This window comes from Choloepus didactylus, chromosome 5 (genome assembly GCF_015220235.1).
Source record: "Choloepus didactylus isolate mChoDid1 chromosome 5, mChoDid1.pri, whole genome shotgun sequence".
NCBI lineage: Eukaryota > Metazoa > Chordata > Mammalia > Pilosa > Megalonychidae > Choloepus > Choloepus didactylus.
In genome coordinates, this window is record NC_051311.1 from 86,824,438 (window position 1) to 86,846,828 (window position 22,391).

Consider the following 22,391-nt stretch of genomic DNA (forward strand, 5'->3'; position numbering starts at 1 on the left):
CTCACTTAAGTGTTCATGAGTCCTTTTTTACCAAAGAATGTCATTTTCACTGTATAGATACATTTATAAACAAGTTTACTGCCTCCATGCAGACTCTTAACTTCTGTTACACTTATAAACAAACTGTTACTTGTTTATCTGTTTGATAGGTCAACATCCTACACCAATCCACTCCCATAAAATCACCTCCCAGTGTGATTCCCATGTTGAAGTTAAGGAAAAAAGATACAAGTCTGAGCTGCCTTCACCATTTCAATGGCTGCTTAAATTGCTCCAGTCTCTAAAACTCCCATATTGTATTCTTTGCTCTAGGAAAGAGAACTAAAAAGCAGCAATTTCTACAAAGACAGGTGGGTGACTTGTGACTGATAAATACAACCACCTAGACTAAAGCCAGGCTTGCTGAGGGAAAGGTTTAAATTAAATCAGGCCAGAGATTATGGACACTGTTCCTCCCAATCCGGCAGTGCTACTATGAGTACAGAATGATGCTATAATTTCTCAGGTATTCTTATACTGTATTTTAAAGAGTGAACAACAAATCACTCATCCACAGGATAAAGAAAAGAGTTGGAATGCAACTGCCAAGCATGTATCAACTTTATAGCTGAGTTAGCCGGATAACAGCCCCTTTAAGCAAAACTATCTGTGTACCACTTAATCACCCACCCACCCACCCACCTACCCCAACACAGCTGTACTTGAAAGCTGGCTCTTGAGAAAAGTTATTTAAGTAGCTGTAATTTAAACATGGCAACTTTCCTCTGGTCCAAGCCAATTATTTGTTGCTTTAATTTGTTGCTTTAATTTGGGTAAGAAGCTTAATAACTGGCGAAATGGTCATAGCTCATCAGCTACAAAAGGATTATAATTTTTTCCTTGGTTATAAGTATTTGACTTCAAATGGTAGAAGCAGTGCTATTCTACATTCCTTTCAGCCTTTTCTAATGCTTAGTCTGTTCTTTCCTGCAAACAACTAAGTATTTCACTTCAAAATTAGTATTTTAATCAGCTCAGTGAACTGGTCAACTAACTCAGACTCTTCATAAAATCTAAAACTACTGAGAGCTTAGCAGATAAAACCAGTAAGGGAACATTTAAAACTTGCTTTACCGCTAGGACTTTATTCCCTATGACTTTATTCCCTATCGAAACATTGTTTGCCTTTTCATGCTGAATGGGTGCTCTTAAAGTTAGTTATAAAGTTTCATATTTGATTACTTCCTCATTAGAAACTCTTTTCCTGACAGGATGCTTGCCATCTAAATAAACCAGCACTTCACTTAATACTGTGATTTCAGAATAAACTTTAAAAAGATGCAGAGTTCTCTTCCAATAATGGTAAAGATGCACCCATTAAACCAGCCTTGCTGTTAAGAACTGTAAACTCTGCATTAAAATAATAAAAAATTAAAACCACTGGAGAGCAACCAAAAGCAGGCACACTATAGGAGTTGACACTATAAAGAAAGGGAAATTTGAACAGCTTTTCATTGAAGGGAGGTCCCAGGGTCCCAGTAAAAACAAAAAAGCCTTATTTGTTGAGGAATCTTTAAGACATTTCTGGACAACTACAAAAGCTGGAACATAAGGGGGGAAATTCTGGAAAAGACATCCAAGTACAAATGCCCCCAAATTCTGCTATATTCTGCCCAGTCTCTGGTTGACTCTTGAATTACACATCACAAGGCAGACTTCAGGCAGTTCAACTAAAGCTAAAACAACTGAAAAGAGATTTCAGCAGCTGCCCCCTAAAACAAAAATTCAGTGTTCAGAAGTATGCAATGGAATCCAGAGTCTTTACAATATGTCATTCATAATGACAATACGATCCAAGATCACAGGACATTACAGAAAGTAACCCATATATAATGCAATTAAAAACCTAAAAGCTACTAAACATGTCTTTTAGCTATGTTCTATAGATGGTATCTCCTGTACAACTCTGCTGTTAAATTACATTTTGCAAACTAAAGACTATAACCTTTAAATTGCAACCAAGTGACTACCTAGTTTACAGATTGCTTAGTACTTTTAAGATTTTAAACTGCTTATTTTTCTCTTTAGAAATTTAAATATCTAAAATTTGAGGATCACTTAATGAATCTGGAATGAATCTCCAATCTATGTATAATGTGCAAAGGCCTACTCAATGCTATTTTTTTTTTTCTCTGACTTCTAAAAAGGCTCTTTCTTCAAACACTTATTTTCCCCAAATGATATGCTAAACATTTAGTAGGTATCTCTAAAACAGATGGAAAGGTAATGACCTTTTAATATTGTTCAAAAGTGTGAAAAAGATAAAGTAGCTATCTTAGTTTAAACAAGTCATAAAGGAACTAGGACCTTCTTGACATCCACACAGAAAAAAACAGTAAGCGAATGTTTGACATGTTTATTTCCATATCTTCATTCCATTATAATACATTTGAGTCTCCCTTTTATTTCCATATCTTCATTCCATTATAATACATTTGAGTCTCCCTTTAACAGCTGAGTCTCGTAGATAAACCTCATTAATTTAGGTAACTGTCGTTCATACTTGTAGACTTCAATGGAACCTTAAGAAATCTCAAATACATAAATTCTGCCTCTATAAGAATTTGGAGGTTTAAGTGAGTGAGACCATTTTTCAATTTACATCTATCTATTCAGTTTATACGTATTTGAATCTTAGCTGAATGACTTCACTTCTGTTTCCAATATGAAAACTGGTTAAAAATCCAAGTAAGTAAATTCAACTTTACTGTATAAGGGGTAAAAGATGCTTAATATAAATTCAGTGACATTGAACCTTTCATAAACAGCATGAAACCATGGGCTGATGCACTGAAACAATATTAAATTTATTTAAAATAGAAATGTGAGATTAATAGATTTGGACAGAATGGAATAAATACCTTCCAAAAGTTTCTTAATTCAGTTCGAGAAATTCTTGCATCCATGAGCAATTTCTGTTCAGAAATGTGACCTTTATGAAAGCTTCCTGGAAATTTCAGGAAAAAAAAATCTAACTTAAAAGTTGATCGCCTTGCCAAATGATGCAGCCAGGTTTGCTTCTCTAAAAGCTTCTGATAAAGTCTGCAAGGGAAGGAACTGAAAATTAAAAACAAAAGTATTTGTGAGTCAGGTGAAAATATAGGTAGCCATTAATTCTGTGTTAATTACCGGATGTGCATGACAGACTCTAGCTATATCTTCACAGGATGCTCCATATTCCAAAGCAAGAGCAGCTTCATTTACCATTTCTCCAGCACCCTTTAAAATAAGCCAAGAAGTGATTTCATTTCCAGTCCTATACTAATAGGACAGGAGATGCTTAAGAGATCTGGCTTTTAGATCTCAAAACTGCCTTAAATCTTTTGGTTTGTTGTTACAACAGTTGACTAATCTCAAGTCAGGAAAAGCATAACAGAAAACAGAAAAAGTGTCACAGAAGTTAGAGAGTCTGGACTCTGGAGCCAGATGGCCTGGATTAAAATCTTACCACTCACTACTAGCTCAACCACTACTGGCTGTGTGTGCTTTATTCAGTTTCTTCACCTGTAAAATGGGAATAATAGCAACTTTCTCACAGAGTTGTTGTAAAAGTATTATAAAACTAATGTAACTAGTAAAAATTACATAGTAAGCATTTAATATACTATGATTATCATTGTTACACCAGATAACTAGTGGGGGTTATACTTTAGACTGAGGGGTTAGGAAAGGCTTCTCTTGGAAGGTGACATTTAAGCTTTGTCCACGCAGAGATGTGGAGACAGCATTCTAGGCAAAAGGAACTACAAGCACAAAGGCCCTAAGATGGGAACAAGCTTGGCCAGTAATGAAACCGAGAGGACCACCGGGTGGGAATTAGCAAAGAGGGAGAGTGTTAAGACATGAGGTCAGAAAGGTGGTCAGGACCGGATTCAGTTGGGCTGTGTAAGCACTACTGGAGGGTTTTAAACAGTGACATGGTGAGTGCTGTTGGTACCTGGATAGAAACAAAGCACAGAAAAGCCATATTAAAATTGGTAGTTTATAATAGCACAATATAAACACCAATTTTAAAGTAAAATTAATCTAACTTGCAATGCTTTCCAGAAATCCTGATACAACTGATCTGGTTTTACAAAACTCACTGGTCCTAGAATATGTGCTCCTAATACTCTGTCCGTGGATTTCTGCCCAAGAATCTTCACCATGCCATCTGTGTCAGCATTTGTCTTAGCTCTGCTGTTCGCAGCAAATGGGAATTTCCCAACTTTGTACTCAATACCCTGTGAAAGAGAAAATGAGTGCTGTGAAAATTTCTTATTGGTTCAGAAAATGAATCCCAAGAAGGCAATTCTTTTCAGAAATAAGGAAAGACCAAAAGTTCATTAAATAAATTTGGGTTATAAACACACAAATGCAAATGTCTGTCATAAAAGCTTTGAAATTAATTTTTGAACTACAGGCATCTTTATTGCTGATAAATGAATTCCTTTTTGTGCTAAGATAGAAAACTATAATGTTCTATAAACAGTTAAAATACATTAATGCAATAATACTTTTTATTTGTCATTAGTTCAATTTACATTTTGGTGTAAAACCACGCAACTTTAGGATTACCTCCTCTTTCAACTGCTCCTCTGATTTGCCAACCCAAGCAACTTCAGGATGTGTGTAAATCACTGATGGCACACAATTGTAGTCAATGTGCACAGCACCACCAGCCATTCCTTCGACACAGATAATGCCTTCATCTTCTGCTTTGTGGGCCAGCATTGGACCAGCAACCACATCACCAATAGCATAGATACTACCACAGAGATTAAAAGAAACACAGTGAACTTCTGAAATCTCAGATACACTTATCTTCAGTTATACCACAGTAACAAAAATATATCAAATATGGCTCTTTAAAAAATCTATGAGTTCAGGTTTTAATCTTTGGTTAATGAAAAAAAAAATCCAATTCCCTTTGGTTTTATATCTTTTATGTTTACTAATACAAAGTCAATGTATTTTTTAAGCAACAGCAAGAATCATATTTTCAAAATACTAATGTTTGAAGTAAATTTTTTAATTATTAAAACTGCAAATTATGATATAACTTACTTTGGAATTTTAGTTTGGAATCTGGAATTGACTGGAATTCTACCTCTGGAATCAAGTTCAATGCCAAGCTCCTCTAGTCCTAAATTCTGAGTAAAGGGTCGTCGACCAATGCAAACCAAGAGTACATCACAAGTGAGAACTTCAGCTTTACCACCAGAAGCAGCTTCAATTCTAAACAATGAATAGAGTATAACTGTTAAACTCAGATCTAAATAGTTAATTAAAAATTTAAGACTAGAGATTCCTGAAGTTTTACATTTCTAACATTAATTTTATTATAAACATTTGTAACAAGGGTTAGGCAATGAAAGAACATACACACTCACTAGAGGTCAATCGTTAAAACCTCACAAAAACAGTAAACCATAGTGGTTAAGAACAAGATCTGAGAGTCAGAAAGACCCAAGTTCAAGTCCTAACTCGGCCACTCACTAGCAGTGTGGACTTAGGCAAGTTATTTCAGTACATAATGTATTTAATAAGTAGAGTGCTAGGTATAATAGCAATTTGAGAAATACTGGTTATTGATTTCCTCATATATACACATAAAAATTTAATCTTACTAAATGCTGGGATTTTTAAAATATCTGAATGTATATTTTGAAAAGGTACATTATAATGACACTGGATTAATTTTTCTATCAACTTAATCATGAATTTCGATGGACTAATTTAATAAGCTTAATAAAATGGTCTTGAGTTTCAAAAAACCCAAAATTTGCTAAAATGATTTTGAAATATGAGTTTTCTTAAACACATCAAAATGATATATCAAAAGCAAATGTATCATACTTACAAAACATTGATATTTCCATCTGACTTCTTGGTAGCACCAGTAACCTTTGTATTCAATTTAAATTTAAATCCCTGTTTTTGAAGGACACGTTGAAAGTTTTTAGATATTTCCATATCAATTCCAACTCCACCAACATGACCCAAAAACTCAACTGCTGTCACATCTGCACCAAGTCTTTGCCAAACTGAACCCTGCAAATAACAATCAGAAAATTAAAACACAAACAAAAAAAAAAAACAATAACCATAAAGACAAAAATAAAGATTTCTATATCATATCTTTTTTCCTTTCCTGGAGGAAGAGAAGTAGGCTCCTCTGCTATTAATTACTGATGTTTGTAAAATATTAAACTGGTTTTGTATTTTCTCAAGGAAGGAGAAATTTTTTTATTTTTTCATTCAAATTCTAATTTAAACTAAGAATACTGAATTTTTTACAATTGTATTTTAACAATTATACTTCTGAACAATTATATAAACAATATGACAGGCAAGAAGAACATAAACTAAAGCATTAAAAAAATATGAAAAACTATGAACATATCCTTTGTTAAGAATTTATATAAAAATCATCTCTGAATTTAAATTACCAATAAGACTTTACCTTTCCAATTAAGTTATGTCTGTGCATTCATTTTAAGAATTTTCTAATGTCATGAATTTTGGGGATGAGAACTAAGAGTTTACTAGAATCAATAGTGACACCAAAAATTCATATACAACTGCCAAATACAAAAACTAACTCAAATGGATCATGAATCTAAATGTAAAACCTGAAACTGTAAAATTTCTAAAAGAAAACATAAGGAAAAATCTTTGCAACTTTGATGCAAAGATTTCTTAGATACAAGATGAAGATAAAGTGGGACTTCATCAAAATTAAAAACTTCTTCAAAAGACATTACAACATGAAAAGAAAAGCTACAGACCAGGAGAAAATATTTGGAAAACATCTATCTAAATACATAAAGAACTTTCAAAATCCAGTAATAAGAAAACAATCCAATTTAAAAAATGGACAAAATACTGGAACAGACACTTCGCCAAAAAAGATACAGAGATGACAAATAAGCACATAAAGACACTCAACATTTAGTCACTAGAGAAATGCAAATTAAAACCACAATGAGATACCATTATATATCCATTAGAATGGCTCAAATAAAAAAAAAACTGACAATAACAAGTGCTGATGAGAAAGTGCAACAACTGAAACTCATACTGCAGGTAAGAGTGTAAGAGTGACACAAGACTACAAAATAGATTGGAATGAGTGCAAGTGAACAAGATTAAACTCAAGCAAGGATAAAGATTCGAAGTCCTTAATTTAGGTTTTAAAAACCAGAATTCCACATGCAAAATATGTGACGTTTTCAACTGACCACAAACTCTGTATGTGTGCTTTTAAAAAAAGGAAAAAACAAAAAAAGAACAAACTAAACTAAACTGATCTTAAGGGATTACCTGAAAAGAAGCATATTATATAATCAAAGGAAGTCCCCTCCATAACTGAATATTATATGTTTAGTTTTGAACACCATTTACCAGTGATTCTGTAGGACTACATGATGAGATCAAAATGATGACAAAAAAATAATGGATCTGATATCTATGAGACCTAAGTACTTACCGTTAAATAAGGTAACAGAATAGGGATTCAAATATGAATAAAACTCAGTCCCTGCTTTCAAGCATTTTGTGGTCTTGTAGGAGGGACAGACATAAACACAGTGTACTATCATTAATAGCTACAGAAATGTAGATACAGAATACTAATGCTTCAAAGAAAGAAAGACTCAAGCTTTAAAACAAGTCTTCACTAAAAAGGTAACTTCTTAAGCAGATGTCTGTAGGATATTATATCAATAAATGTGTAATGAGCAATAATAATAAAGGTTAATGTATTTATTATACATCAGGCACTGTGGCATATGCTAAAGACAGAATAAATCAAACAGCCATGATCTCCCTCATGGAGTTTACGATTTAATAAAAGAGAGGCAAGTGAACAGACAATTATCAAAAAAGTAAGATAAATGTTAGAAGAAGCAGAAGTACAGGGTTCTATGGAACACACAGCAAAAGCACCTAACAACATTTAGGGTGGTCAGGAAGGGCTCAAAAGAGTGCAGGGACTGTAGAAGGAGGAAGCATTTGAAGCAGAAGGAAAGCCTACAGGTAACAGAGAGAGCAAGGCTTGTTCAGGAACTGGTATTTCAATATGCAGTTAATTCTTGCTATTTGCAGAGTTATGGTCCATAAAGTGGTAGCAAACACTGAATTACTGAACATTGAACAATTGCCCCTCAGTGAAATACAACATTAGGTTCCTGCAACCCTCTGGTCACAACATTTTCATCATCCAGTCGATACATAATCTTGTTTATGTGTATTTCTTATTTAATATATATATTAAATATATTTACCTTATTTAATATATATTATTGATTCATTAACATTGAACTCATGGCCAACAGCAATACAACTCATGCCTGAACGAAGCTTACCTAACATATGTATCTTCTCCATAAGGCGTATCATAATCATAGCCTTCTCAAGCTTAAGAACACTAGTGAGCAGTTCAGCACTATGCTTAGGGGCTATTTTAAACAGCAAATTCACCAAAAAACACAAAAATCCAAGAAATATGGCATTAAATATACTACAAAAAGGACACTTGTTTTCAGTATGAGAAATGAAACAAGAAGGCAAAGCATTGCCTTGTTCAGCACCTCAGCTGGGAACTTGCATGCTGGGCAACTCAAATTCTCCACCATTCTACACAGGTCTGTGCATACTTGCATTAAGTGCCACAAGTATTCAGTTTGGACAAATAAATTTTAGCACGTAGATGAATTGTGAATACAGAATCTGCAAATAATGAGGACTGACTGCATCTAGAACTGAGTTTGAAAGGAAGAGGGGTTAACAATGAGGTCAGCAAGATGAGCCAGGGCCAAATCATGCTGGCCTTTAAGCAACATTAAAGAGTTTGGATTTATCCTAACAACCTTAGAGTAAGCCATTAGAGAGTTTTAAGCAAGAAGGAACATGATTAAATTTCCGGTAAAGAAAGATTACTTTAGCTACTCTGGGGAGAAGAGATTAGAAAAAGATGAAACTAGTGAGGGATACCTAGGGCAAGACATGATGCTAGTCTGAACAGGTAGTATGAATGAGAAAAAAATATGTATATGTATACACACACACACGTATATATACGCAAGAAATATATATCAAGTAGACTCACATTAGAACCCAAGGACTGACTGAATATGGGACACTACGGCATGGAAGAATTTATGTATAAAACTTCCACACGTCTCACTTAGGCCTCTAGTGAAAGGCAGTGATACTCACTGAGATGGGAAATACTAGAAGAGAAATGGATTTTGTTTTTTTATTTGGGGATGAAAGAGGAAGGATGGGGAGGGAGAAGTTAAATTATACACATAGTGAATTGAGCACCTGTTGAGACATATAACTAGAGATGCTGATGGAGTGAGGAATAAGTGGGAGTTGATAAAACAAAGTGTGTTAAGAACTCTTTCAAGAAGTGTAGCTGTGAAGAGAAGAGGAAAATTAGTAACAAGAAAAGGACATGGGGTCAAAAGAAGATATATTTGTATGTATACAAGCCAGTGCTAATACATTTAAGAACGTGCATGTAGCACACAGATACACACACACATGTGTTTAAATGTAACTGAGAAGGAAGTAGAAGTAGGGAAGAATTTGAAGACCGAAAAATACAACAAAGAAAGAATATAAATCACAAAACCAAGTCCCTAAGAAGGCAGGAGATGATGTGCCCCAAGCACAAATGAGGAGTATGTCTTAGGGAAAACAGCATTTCCACAGCAACAGAAGGGAAGATCAAAAGAACAGACGTAACCACGGTAAGAACATTTTCAAATCCAAGAGCATTAAGTTGAGGGTGTTCTCATATAATGGCTTCTCTTTTATGTGATATTTAGGAGACACGGTTATCTGTAGGCAGAAGACAATGCATCAGCATAAGTTTGAGAAGGGTGAGAAATAAAATAATCACTGCAAAAAGCAGGAGAGGCTACAAGCTAAGGAAACAATGGATTGCCAGCAAGGGTGAGGTTCCTGTAGAGGTTTGTGACTAAGAATTTATACAGGCACCAATCTGCAGAGTCTATGTTTTTCTCCATTTTCTCACTCCATTGTTTCTTGTGCCATTAAGTTACCCCTTGACAAGGACATAAAGGACTTACTGCTCAATCCAGTGGACTATTTCTTCACTGCTTTATTTGGCAGCAGTTGGCATTGCTGATTTTCTTGCTTTCAAGAAAATGGAGAAAAATGTGCAGTCAGTAGCCTAGGCACAGCATAAAAACGGCAGATAGATGAATTTAACCAGGTAGAGTTTTGCCAAGCTGGTATGACAGAACAGTGAAGTAAGGAACTCAAAGACACTTTTAAGAGTGGTTAAAGTGATGGACTGTAGACTCTTAGCTGATCAGAAAAGCAGTCAAGACATACCGGAAAAAGAAGGATAGAGAAAACAAAGAGGAATCTATGGACTAGAAAATCTGATAAAGCTGAAGAGCCTGTATACTACAAGTAACTGAGCAAGAGAGGAAAGGAAGTTGTGGTTAGAGAACTGAATGTCTGAATTTATGATTTCAGAGGTTGACCAATTCTTGGTGATTACAAGGTACATGGCCTTGGGGAAGGATACCTAAAATGAAGAAGAGGTCAGGGGAAATATGAGGAAGTTATCAGAAGGTCAAAAATGGAGACTACTGTAAACAGAAGCATAAAATACTATGTGTATTCAGGGAACTGAAAGTAGTTTCGTGTTTCTAAAGCATAAGTTAAAAGAGGGATCATGATGAGGATGAAGAGGAAACGAAGAACCAGATCATGTAAGTCATAGTAAGGAGAAGGGTCTTTCTATGTAATACAATTTCCTCAGACATGAAAGCTGTCTACAAATATCTGAAGGGCTGTCAGAGTTAAAAAAATAATAAAAATTAGACCAATTCTAGGGAATAGGACGGGTGAAGAAACAGGAAAGCAGATTTCAAAATAAAGGAAAAACTTAGTTGTATTGCATGCTTTCTATAATTTAACTCTTTTCAAAATAAAGGAAAAAGTTCTAGCGATTAATGAATACATAAAAAAGTTGTCTTGGAAAAAAGTGAACTCTATTACCAGAAGTATTCAAGCCAAACCGAATACTGATTTGCCTATGATATTATACAAAGACTCCAACAGGGGACCTTTAAGTCCTTCGTATGCCAATGGAGGTAACAGAAAGACACAACTTACCAATTCTACACCTATTACTCCTGCACCAATCACAATCATCTTTTCTGGAACTTTTTTTAAAGATAAAGCACCTGTAGATGACACTATTGTATCTTCATCAATCTACAATAAGAAAAACAAAAGACACAAATCAAAATTACTTGGAAAATCTTAGTGATTTATAAACTGTGACCTCTGTATGACCACTAAAACTGTCATTTGTTTTGATACATTTATCTCTATGACTTCTATCCATATGTTAAATTTCATCAGATCCCATTAAAATGCTTACTTTACAATTTTATCACTGAGCATGTCAAAACAAAATGGCAAATTTTAACTTCATATTGAATTCAAATATATCTTAATATAAACCATTCTATATCTTTATTCTATAAAGTAATTCAAAATTACTGTAAAATAAAGACAGGCAAATTACAAGTGTCAAAATATAGTATTTCAGTCAAAAATCTCTCAAAGTTCATAAATACATGTAATAAAGTAAGCTACAAGAATATTATTTCCAAAGGAACGTTGTAATAGTTGTAATTATAAAGTGTAAGTACCGTGATTCCAGGAAAGGGAGTAACTTCTGAACCTGTAGCTATAAGAATGTTCTTTGTATCAATAACTTGAGTGCTGCCATCGGGTTTCGTAGCAGTGACCTGGTTTTTGCCAGTTATCTTTCCATATCCATTTACATGAACAACCTTTATAAAAGTGTTCATAAATTCATAGTTAAAAAAATTTTTTTTGATAAATATGATTAAAAGGAAAAAGATCTCTATGAAATTACTTTGTCAAATACAAAATCCTTTGCCATTGGTAATGCATGGAGCAGCAAAAAAATTTGTTTTCTGTCAGGGAAACCAATGGTTAGCATATGGTATTGCACACTCCCCCCCACCCCCCATTTTAAAAAGTTTATATAAACACAACAAATATACATCAAAAAGTTAACAATGGCTAACAATGGTGGTACATTTATGGATGGTTTACATTTTCTTATTTTTGAAGACCTATTTTCTAAACTTGCCTAAATGAGTTTATATTGATTTTGCAAGAAGAAACAGTCACTATCAGGAAAAACAGTCTAGTCCAGGAAAACAAACAGTTTATCTTCTGTGCCAATTTCAATCAAATGGTAGTTGCTTCCTGCAGGCGTACTGTTTTAAATTAGATAAATATTCCCACAGCCAGGTCAAATACCATTGCTTTATCAGCACAGAGCAATGTTTAATGTGTATATAAAATAAAGCAGAAATCTGAACATTAAACACACTGACCTTATTCTGTTTGAATAAGTGGGCAATTCCACCTGTTAAAGCTTTTACTGCAGTACTCTTCTGCTCCATCATCTTCTCTAAATTCAAGCGAACTTCAGGCACTGTAATGTGTTAAATAAATCTTTAGTCCTTTTCAAACAGAGAAGCGTAATATAAAAGAGTTTAACTCAGAAGAGAACTCTGAAACAATAACAAAGACAATAAAAATGCTAGACTCAAAACAGCTTTAGAAGAAGAATATATTAGAAATCAGCTCACACAACCAACCAGCACATATCTTGGAGATGAGAAAATAGAGACACGGAGAGATTTCTGCTTTACCCAAGATCACAGAGCTTGAAAGTGAAGCCCTGCCTACCAAGCAGATCTCTTGACTACCCTTATGTCTTCCTTTTTCCCATCATTCTTTAGTTTAATATATTTGCTTCAGTTGTATATACATCTGCTCTATACCAACTGGATTGCTTACACAACAACCTCTTCTTTTAGAAACGTATTGCTGCAAAGAAACAAATGAAAAAAAAACTAATACCCAAGGTGTGTTCAGACCCTCCCTAGAAAAGACTGCCCTTCTGGAAGTCTGTCAACAGCAACAGTTGGAGAGAAGAGATAGAAATGAAAAAAGATCAAAAGGATGGCAGGAGATAGACAAACCACATTAAAATATTACAAAATGTACTATTTCTTTTCCAGTATGTCTCACCCCTCTCTCTCCTCTGCTCTTTTCACTACCAACAACTTAGATAGGCCTTCCTTCCTTCCTTCATCTGCCCATCGTACCCAGCCTCCTCAGTGATCTCTAGGCTTCAAGAAAATGAAAACTGACTTGTCACACATGCGTGCACACATGCACACACAAAAAGTGGGGACTTCAAGCACAAGTAGCAAAGGAACACAGGATGTCATAGTACAAATCTGAATTTAAGTCTTAAGTAAATCTCTCTACCTTTTCAAGATCTTTAACCTAATCTTTCCTCAGTAAACATATATCACACATACACTGAACACACACACAAGTCTTTAGCCAGAAGAGTCAAGTCAAGCATGCCTGCTAAGACGGCTAAATATAACAAGTACACTTACCTTCAATTCCCCTAGATGCAAAATCTTTTCCATGAGCCATATGGTAATAATGAGAGTTATTCAATAAAGCCTAAAGGAAATAAAAAGATGAAATTACCAAATGTTCATAAGGAGACTATATTCAATCTAAAAGCACTAATAAAATGACATTTTCAACGTGTAGTAGTACATAGAACTATATCAATTCAGTTTCTGTTCTTACGTAATTCATCCAAGACAAACAGTAACATTGTAAAAAATGTTCAACAAACAAAAATGAAAAACAGATGTTGACTTTCTTTCAAAACAAAGGAGTAAGTGCACACTTCAGGGGGGCAAGTGAAAAAGACAGTCTCTTTTCATACAGAAAGGTCCCCAAAGAAGAATTTACTACCTGTTACCTGTCTCATTAACAAAGGAAAGCAAGTTAGAAAAACGGGATGTCAGTGCCTGTCTGAATGGAAATCTAGGCATTTTGAGATAAAACATATTTCAGGAATGTCTGGCAAACTGGTAAGAACACTCCAAGTTTTACAAAGGAAAAAAAACTGTGTTTTTATCATCTGTAGGTTTTTATTGGTTGTGCATGTGTGTGTGTGTGAATTCGCCTGACTTCCAGAAATGTCTTATTTTGTTTTATGTAATAAGAGCTAATTGTTGAAGGCCTGGAAATTAAGGAAAATCAGAAACACACAGCCCTCAACTCTGAGTCAGTGCCGGTCAACATTTGGGTGTTTCCTCCCAAAATAGTGCTAGGAAGAATCCGTGGAAACTTGGTACCAGTGGAGCTTTGCTGGAACTACTAAGGAGCAAGGAAGGATGGAGAAATTCTGAAGAGACAGACCAAGGAGTCCAGGCTTAACAGCTGAGATGGGGGTGAGAAGGAGAAAATGAGGAGTCAAAAAGGTCAAAGGGCAGGCACAGTGAGAGAGAGAGACACAGGCGGAGAGGGTTGGAATAGTGGTCAAAAATGTTTGAAATTAAAGACCTCAGGGGTAGTGCAGGTTGCGGGCAGTCATACGATCCAAGAAGGAGGAGATGAGATCATCAGAAACTGGGGTTTTTTTAAAAAATAATTGTATAATAGTCTAGATTAATAGTCTAGTCTCAACAATCCTTCTAGTTGGTGCCTAATGAAAAACTGCTGAACTGTGCAAAACGTCATGCTCACCTTAGAAGGAATACAACCGACATTCAAACATGTTCCACCAAGGGTTTCATTTTTTTCAATACAGACCGTCTACAACCAAAGAAAACATTTTTTAACTGCACATAACCTGCAAGGTTTCAGCCCATTAAAATTCCAAATCTATCGGGCTTGAATCATCTACAAAACATGCTTCTTAAACTGTCTTTCAGAGAATAAAATACAGTCCTTTATAATTTATTATTTAAATAACATTAAAATCTTTCAGGCTAATCTGAAAGTCAGTGATTCTAATAGATATTTTTGTTTAGCATTACTAAATATATACTTTTTAATTCTATCACTGTAACTTCCAAAGTATGATTAGAAGCCAAAATGAAAAGTATTGAGGGGAAAGGAAAATAATGGACTTCACCTTCCATTCCATGAGAATACTATATCCAAATGAAACCTCTCTTAATTAGTCTCAAGGCTAAATATAATTTATAGAGTTAAGAAATTATTTATCATGTTTTCACCCATAAAGTATTTTGTGAACACGATCAACTCTTGCCAAATAAAAATGAACACCTATTCTGAGTCCAGACCTTACCTTGAAGCCTAACTGGGCAGCTTTAATAGCAGCAACATATCCTCCAGGACCAGAACCTATCACTGTTACATCAGCATTATCTACAAAAAAAGCAAATTGATATAAAATAGTAAATTGTTTAATACTGACCAAAAACAACTCATTAGAAAAACAAACAAGAATTCCTCTGCTGGTTCAACCTCCAAGAAAGAAACCCCAAACCAGCATATTCTACACAATGCTATTTTATTGCTAGATATTTGATGTTCTTTGATGCTACTGAAAAATGGCATAGATTTTTAAATTTCATTTTCTATTTGTTCATATATGGAGATACAACTGAATTCTGCATATTAACTTTGTATTCACTGATCTTGCTAAACTCTATAGTTTTATTTAATGATCACAGGCAGGCATTCAGCGATGGTAAATCTCTGGAAAACAGCCTGGGTAATGAAAAGAGCCTGAGCTTTGGAATCCGACATATCTGGCTTAAAATCTCGGGTCTGCCGCTTAGTTGTGTGACCTTGGCCAAGTGACTATATGCTTCTATGATACAGGAATGACAATAACACTGCCTTAAATGATTGATGTTAGGATGAAATAAGATAATTTTGTATAATATTTTATTGCTTTCAATAAATTTAAGAACTCCTTTCCCAACTCAGGTCCTTAACTTCTGAAATATCATGGAAAAAAAGAACAGTTTCCCAATAATAGATGGCAAGTAAGTCTTGAACTTTATTTGAATATTGATAAATTTTATATAGTTAAGATATCAGGCTAACCAGAACATTCAATATTCTGAATATTCATCATATAAACAGAAAGATTAAAAAAATAAAAATAAACTTTGATCAGCAGCCTTAGGAAAATAATAATTGTAATTCAAATGTACAAATAAGTCAAATTATACCCATTCTCTTCAGTCTATTACAAATATAGCAACAATATCTTTTAAGAGTTAAGAGACCATCTCCCTTCTCTGCTTCCACTATCCTTGTAACACCAATTAATCAAACATTTAGCAGTTTATTACACATTCACATACAGCCTCATGTTTGAATCTCAGAACTTCCTATAAGGAAGGTAACGATGGCATAAATATGACTATTTTACAGATGAAGAAACAAGACTTTCACAGAGTGTAATTAATTTGCCCAGGTCATCTAGCAAAGCAAGTGGCAGAAACAAGAAAAAACTATGCCTCTTGACTCTACTTCCAGTCATCTTTACATTATTTAATACTATTCCATTCTTCAACTTCAATCAACATAAACTAAAAGCCTCATAAGCAATAATCAAACTTTATGATTACTAGCTACATGACCTTAAGCAAGTTATTGAACCTGTCTTACCTTCAGTTTCCTCATCTGCAAAATACAAAGACCATAAAAAATCTACCTCATATTGTAATACAGGTTAAATAAGATAAATATGTAAATAGCTTAATGAGGTACCCAGAACATACATAGTAAATATTCAATATATAATAAAAATACTCTGACCTAAAAAGATGGCACACACACACACACAACCCTCCACACTCACATACACATATCTACACACACCCCTAGGGAAGAGGAGATTTGGATTATTCAAAAAGCATGTGCTGGCTGAACAGAATTATATTGCTTCAATTTTTACTGATCCATTTGTGCCTCTGGCCACCCTACTTTTGTTCACTTATTTATGTTTAGAATTAAGTATATTTGAAAATGTACTTCTATTTTCAAATCTTGAACCAAATGATGATCTAAACAATATCCCTTTGGGCTCTAATTTTTGACGGTAATGTAAATACAGCTACAAAAATGGACTTCTTTGTTGAATTGAACTTTTCTGGTTAAAAATATATAGTTTGTTTTGAATAGGAAGTGAGATATGGTAGGTCTGTATAGGTTAGAATGAAATAGCAACACATCCCAAAGTAATCTGGGCAGAGAATAAAAATATATATTCAGGGCACCCCTGAGGAGCTGGGGGAGGATACGGAGGTGTTGGACTTTGTTCTAGTTTGCTAATACTGCGGGAATGCAAAACACCAGAGACGAATTGGCTTTTATAAAAGGGGGTTTATTTGGTTACACAGTTACAGTCTTAAGGCCATAAAGTGTCCAAGGTAACACATCAGCAATCGGGTACCTTCACTAGAGGATGGCCAATGGTGTCCGGAAAACTGCTGTTAGCTGGGAAGGCACGTGGCTGGCTCCAAAGTTCTGGTTTCAAAATGGCTTTCTCCCAGGACGTTCCTCTCTAGGCTGCAGTTCCTCAAAAATGTCACTCTTAGTTGGGGTATTTGTCCTCTCTCAGCTTCTCTGGACCAAGAGTCTGCTTTCAATGGCTGTCTCCAAACTGTCTCTCATCTGCAGTTCCTGTGCTTTCTTTGAAGTGTCCCTCTTGGCTGTAGCTCCTCTTCAAAACATAACTCACAGTTGCACTGAGTTCCCTCTGCCCATCAGCTCATTTATATAGCTCCACTGATCAAGGCCCACCCTGAATGGGTGGGGCCACACCTCCATGGGAATATCTCATCAGAGTTATCACCTACATTTGGGTGGGGTGCATTTCCATGCAAATCATATCAGCACCAAACGTCTGCCCCACAAGACTGCATCAAAGAATATGGCTTTTTCTGGGGAACATAATACATTCAAACCAGCACAGACTTCCTCACCTGGATTGTTGCTGATGCTCTCACAAACACTGGGACTGACGGCTTGATATGCTGAGCCCTCTGTCTTGGGGCTTGCCCCTCTGAGGCTTGTTACCGCAAAGGAGACGCTAAACCTGCTTATAATTTGCCTGAAAGTCTCCCCGAGTGCCTCTTTGTTGCTCAAATGTGGCCCTCTCTCTCTAAGCCACCTTGGCAGGTGATCTCACTGCCCTCCCCCCTACGTGGGACCTGACTCCCAGGGGTGCAAATCTCCTTGGCAACGCAGGATATGACTCCCGGGGATGAGACTGGACCCCATCGTGGGATTGAAGGCATCTTCTTGATCAAAAGGGGGATGCGAAATGAAATGAAATAAAGCTTCAGTGGCTGAGAGATTTCAAATGGAGATGAGAGGTCACTCTGGTGGACATTCTTACGCACTATATAGATAACACTTCTTAGGTTTTAATGTATTGGAACAGCTAGAAGTAAATACCTGAAACTACCAAACTCCAACCCACACGTAGCATTGACTCTTGAAGACGATTGTATAACAATGTAGCTTACAAGGAGTGACTGTGATTGTGAAAACCTTGTGCATCACACTCCCTTTATCCAGTGTATGGTGGATGGAAGAGCAGAAAATGGGGACAAAAACTAAATGAAAAATAGGGTGGGATGGGGGGATGATTTGGGTGTTCTTTTTTACTTTCATTTTTTATTCTGATTCTGATTCTTTCTGGTGTAAGGAAAGTTTCAAAATTAGATTGGCGTGATGAATGCACAACTATATGATGGTACTGTGAACAGCTGATTATACACCATGGATGATTGTATGGTATGTGAACATATCTCAACAAAACTGAATTAAAAAAAATATATATATGTAGTTTGTTGAAATCTAAAAAAAAGAAAAGCAAAATAAAATATAATCACCAATAATGCTCTACAACCCAAAGAAAACCATGTTTCTAGATACTAATCTTTTTTCCATGCAAATTTTTATAAAATTAAGATGTCATATAAAATCTTATAATATTTCCTCACTTTTACATAATGAGTACATTACATATTTATATTGTAATTTGCATATTTTATATTATTATAATTCTTCAGACCATATAACTGAATTAAATATTTTAGATTTTGAGCTTTTGTGTATGTACCTTTATTTTTAGTCAATGATATGTGTGCTGGTTTAAATCTATTATGTCCCCCCCAAAAAGTCATGTTCTTTAATGCAATCTTGTGGGGGCAGACTTACTAGTCTTTTGATTTGAGTGGGACATTTGATTAGGTTGTTTCCACGTAGATGTTACCCACCCAACTGTAGGTGAGACCTTTTGATCAGATCATTTCCAAGAAGGTGTGACCCAGCCCATTCCAGGTGGGTCTTAATTGGATCACTGGAGTCCTTTAAGAGACTCAAAGAAAGAAGGAGCTCAGAGAAGCTGAGAGAGACATTTTGGAGAAAAGATAAGATGTAATCCAGAGTTGGCCCCCAGGCGAAGCTAAGAGCTGACACAGACCCAGATGCTTGGAGACGTTTGGAGATGCAGAGAGGAGGAGGTTTGGAGATGCTAAGCTAAAAGATGAAGCCTAGAGTTTGCCCTGGAGAGGCTAAGAGAGGACCCCCAAGAAGCTTAGAGAAAAATGCCCTGGGAGAAAGAAGCAAGAACACACAGGAGAGGATCTAAGATGGTGGCATAGAGAGGAGTGGAAGCTAAGTAGTCCCCCTGGAACAACTAAAAAAAACCAGAAACAACTAGTAAATAATCCGGAATAACCGCAGGGGGACAAACGTGACCGTCCACTCATCATACACCAACCTGAATTGGGAGGCATGCCCGAGATCACAGCATAAAATCTCTAAGTAAAAACTGCGGATCCAAATTGGGAGACCCCTTCCCCACAGCCTGAGCTACAAAGCTTCGTGGTGCCAGAGAGAAGCTTTCTCCCAGCAAGCGAATATAGCTCAGCTGAGCTCCAACTGGGGTTTTAATTAGCGAGTGTGAACTGCTCACCATGAGGTATGAATCCCCAACAAGTACACAGAGGCTTTGGGTGACGACTGACCTTGGAGAGCTGGAGGGTCACCTCGGACTAGCTCTGTTCCTTTTTCGACTCAGTGGAGAAAGCCTCAGCCATTTTCAGTTCCCAGTTCTGTGACCCAGACAAGGGTATAGCACAGGCAGAGAGAGACCACTGAAATGCTAATGACCTACTCCTAGGACGTCTATCTTCTCTAAGAGGAAAGGGGTGGGGCCCAGCTCTACTACCTGCCTTTCATTCCGAACTTACACCAGTCAAGAATTATAGGCTAACAGGCGCCACCTGCTGGGAAGAAAAGCATCCTGAAAAGAATCCTGAAAGCAGCGAGAGAGAAACCATCTATCACATACAAAGGAAGCTTGATAAGACTATGTGTGGTTTTCTCAATAGAAATCATGGAGGCAAGAAGTGGGGTGATACATTTAAGACACTGAAAGAGAAATACCACCAACCAAGAATCCTATATCTGGCAAAACTATCCTTCAGATATGAGGGGAAGCTTAAAATATTCTCTGACAAACAGACAATAACCGAGTTTGTGAACAAGAAACCTGCTCTACAGGAAGCACTAAAGGAAGCACTGCAGACAAAATATGTCACATTGCAAGGTGTTAAAAATAGGGTGGGATTGGGGGGAAAATACAATCAATGCAAACTAGAGGCTAGAATTAACAGAAACATTGTATTATGCTTCCTTTAATGTAACAAAAGCAACACACTAAAGATAAATGCATATGGGGGGGGGAGAATAGGGGAAGGGTATGGGACTCCAGGCAATGGTGATGTTGTCTGACTCTTTATTCTACTTTAGGTTAATGCTATCTTTCCTTTTGTCACCTTCTAGCTATCAAGTTTTTTTGTTTGTTTTTCTCTCTTTCTCTTGCCTTTTTCTTTTGCCTCTCTGCCTTCTTTGACTCTTCCTCCATCTTTGTGGAAGAAATGTCCTTATGTAGAGAGTGGTGATGGTGCTCAATACATAAATACGTGACTATATGGGGAAACAATGATTGTTTACTTAGGACGGAATGTATAGTGTTTGAACAAAACCATCTTAACAGAAATGGATTGATGAAGAAACCTTGAGGGCACTATATTGAGTGAAATAAGACAGACAGATAAAGGCAAATATTGCAGGGTCTCATTGATATGAACTAATTATAATATGTAAACTCAGAAATATAAGTTACCAGGATATAAAATGAGGCTGAAGAATGGGGAGCAGTTGCTTATTATGAGCAGAATATTCAACTAGGGTGAACTTAAATATTTGGAAATGGACAGGGGTGATGGTGGCATGTAATGAGAATAACTAACAGTGCTAAAAGGTGTGTCAAGGTGGTGTAAAGGGTAAGCTCAGAGTCACGCATGTCACCAGAAGGAAAGTTGGAAGTTAAAAGATGGGAATGTATAAAACAGTGAACTTGTAGTGGACAATGTCCGTGATTAACTATACAAATACTAGAAATTTCTCTTACGAACAAGAACAAATGTATGTCACTGTAACTAGAGGTTAATAATAGAGAGGCATATAGGGAAAAAAATATATACCTACTGCAAACTATATATTACAGTTAGTAATATTTTAACATTCTTTCATCAACAGTAACAAATGTACTACACCAAAACTATGAATCAATAATGGGGGGGGTTGGTTAGGGGTATGGTAGGATGTGAGTTTCGTTTTTTTTTGTCTTTGTTTCTTTTCTGGAGTAGTGAAAATATAAAAATTGAAAAAAAAATAATTGTGTTGATGGATGCACAGCTGTATGGTGGTGCCGTGGGCAAATGATTGTACACTCTGGATCTCTGGATAGTTGTATGGTATCTGAACAATCGCAATAAAAATAAATAAATAAATAAATAAATGAACACACAGGAGCTGAGAGAGAGGAGCTAAGACAAAAGCCCAGGGACATTTTGGAGAAAGTCTTCTTGAAACACAACCTGGGAGCAAAGGACCAGCAGATGCCAGCCATGTGCCTTCCCAGCTGAGCAAGGTGTTCCCAACACCATCGGCCATTCTTCAGTGAAGGTATCCTATCCTCCTGATTTCTTAGTATGGACACCTGTATGGCCTTAGAACCATAATGTGTAACCTAACAAATCCCCTTTATAAAAGCCATTCCATTTCTGGTATTTTGCATAACGGCAGCTCTAGCAAACCAGAAAAATATGTAACAAAATAGAGAGTAAATCCATGGTACAAAAACAAGAAATACATTAGATTTGGAAAAGAATCTATCTTAGTAAATGTGCCGGTTTGAATGTATTATGTCCCCCAGAAAAAGCCATATTCTTTGATGTAGTCTTGTGGGGCAGACATTTTGGTGCTGAGTAGATTTGCTTGGAATTTGCCCCACTCAGCTGTGGGTGATGACTCTGATGAGATATTCCCATGGAGGCATGGCTGCACCCATTCATGGTGGGACTTGATCAGTGGAGCCATATAAATGAGCT

At 36.0% G+C, this 22,391-nt stretch overlaps 1 protein-coding gene across 1 annotated transcript in view; it reads right to left on the minus strand.

The window, feature by feature from the left end:
• Positions 1-2,380: 2,380 nt before the first annotated feature.
• DLD (dihydrolipoamide dehydrogenase) overlaps positions 2,381-22,391 on the minus strand; it is a 49,155-nt gene continuing 29,144 nt past the window's right edge. The window contains exons 3-14 of the mRNA XM_037836379.1: positions 15,248-15,327; positions 14,680-14,748; positions 13,530-13,599; positions 12,447-12,547; positions 11,727-11,870; positions 11,182-11,283; positions 5,882-6,072; positions 5,086-5,256; positions 4,597-4,786; positions 4,125-4,262; positions 3,169-3,258; positions 2,381-3,081 (exon numbers count right to left, since the gene is read on the minus strand). Of these exons, the coding sequence (XP_037692307.1) occupies positions 3,016-3,081; positions 3,169-3,258; positions 4,125-4,262; positions 4,597-4,786; positions 5,086-5,256; positions 5,882-6,072; positions 11,182-11,283; positions 11,727-11,870; positions 12,447-12,547; positions 13,530-13,599; positions 14,680-14,748; positions 15,248-15,327 (1,412 nt within the window). The 3' untranslated portion in view covers positions 2,381-3,015. The remainder of the gene's footprint in view (positions 3,082-3,168; positions 3,259-4,124; positions 4,263-4,596; positions 4,787-5,085; positions 5,257-5,881; positions 6,073-11,181; positions 11,284-11,726; positions 11,871-12,446; positions 12,548-13,529; positions 13,600-14,679; positions 14,749-15,247; positions 15,328-22,391) is intronic.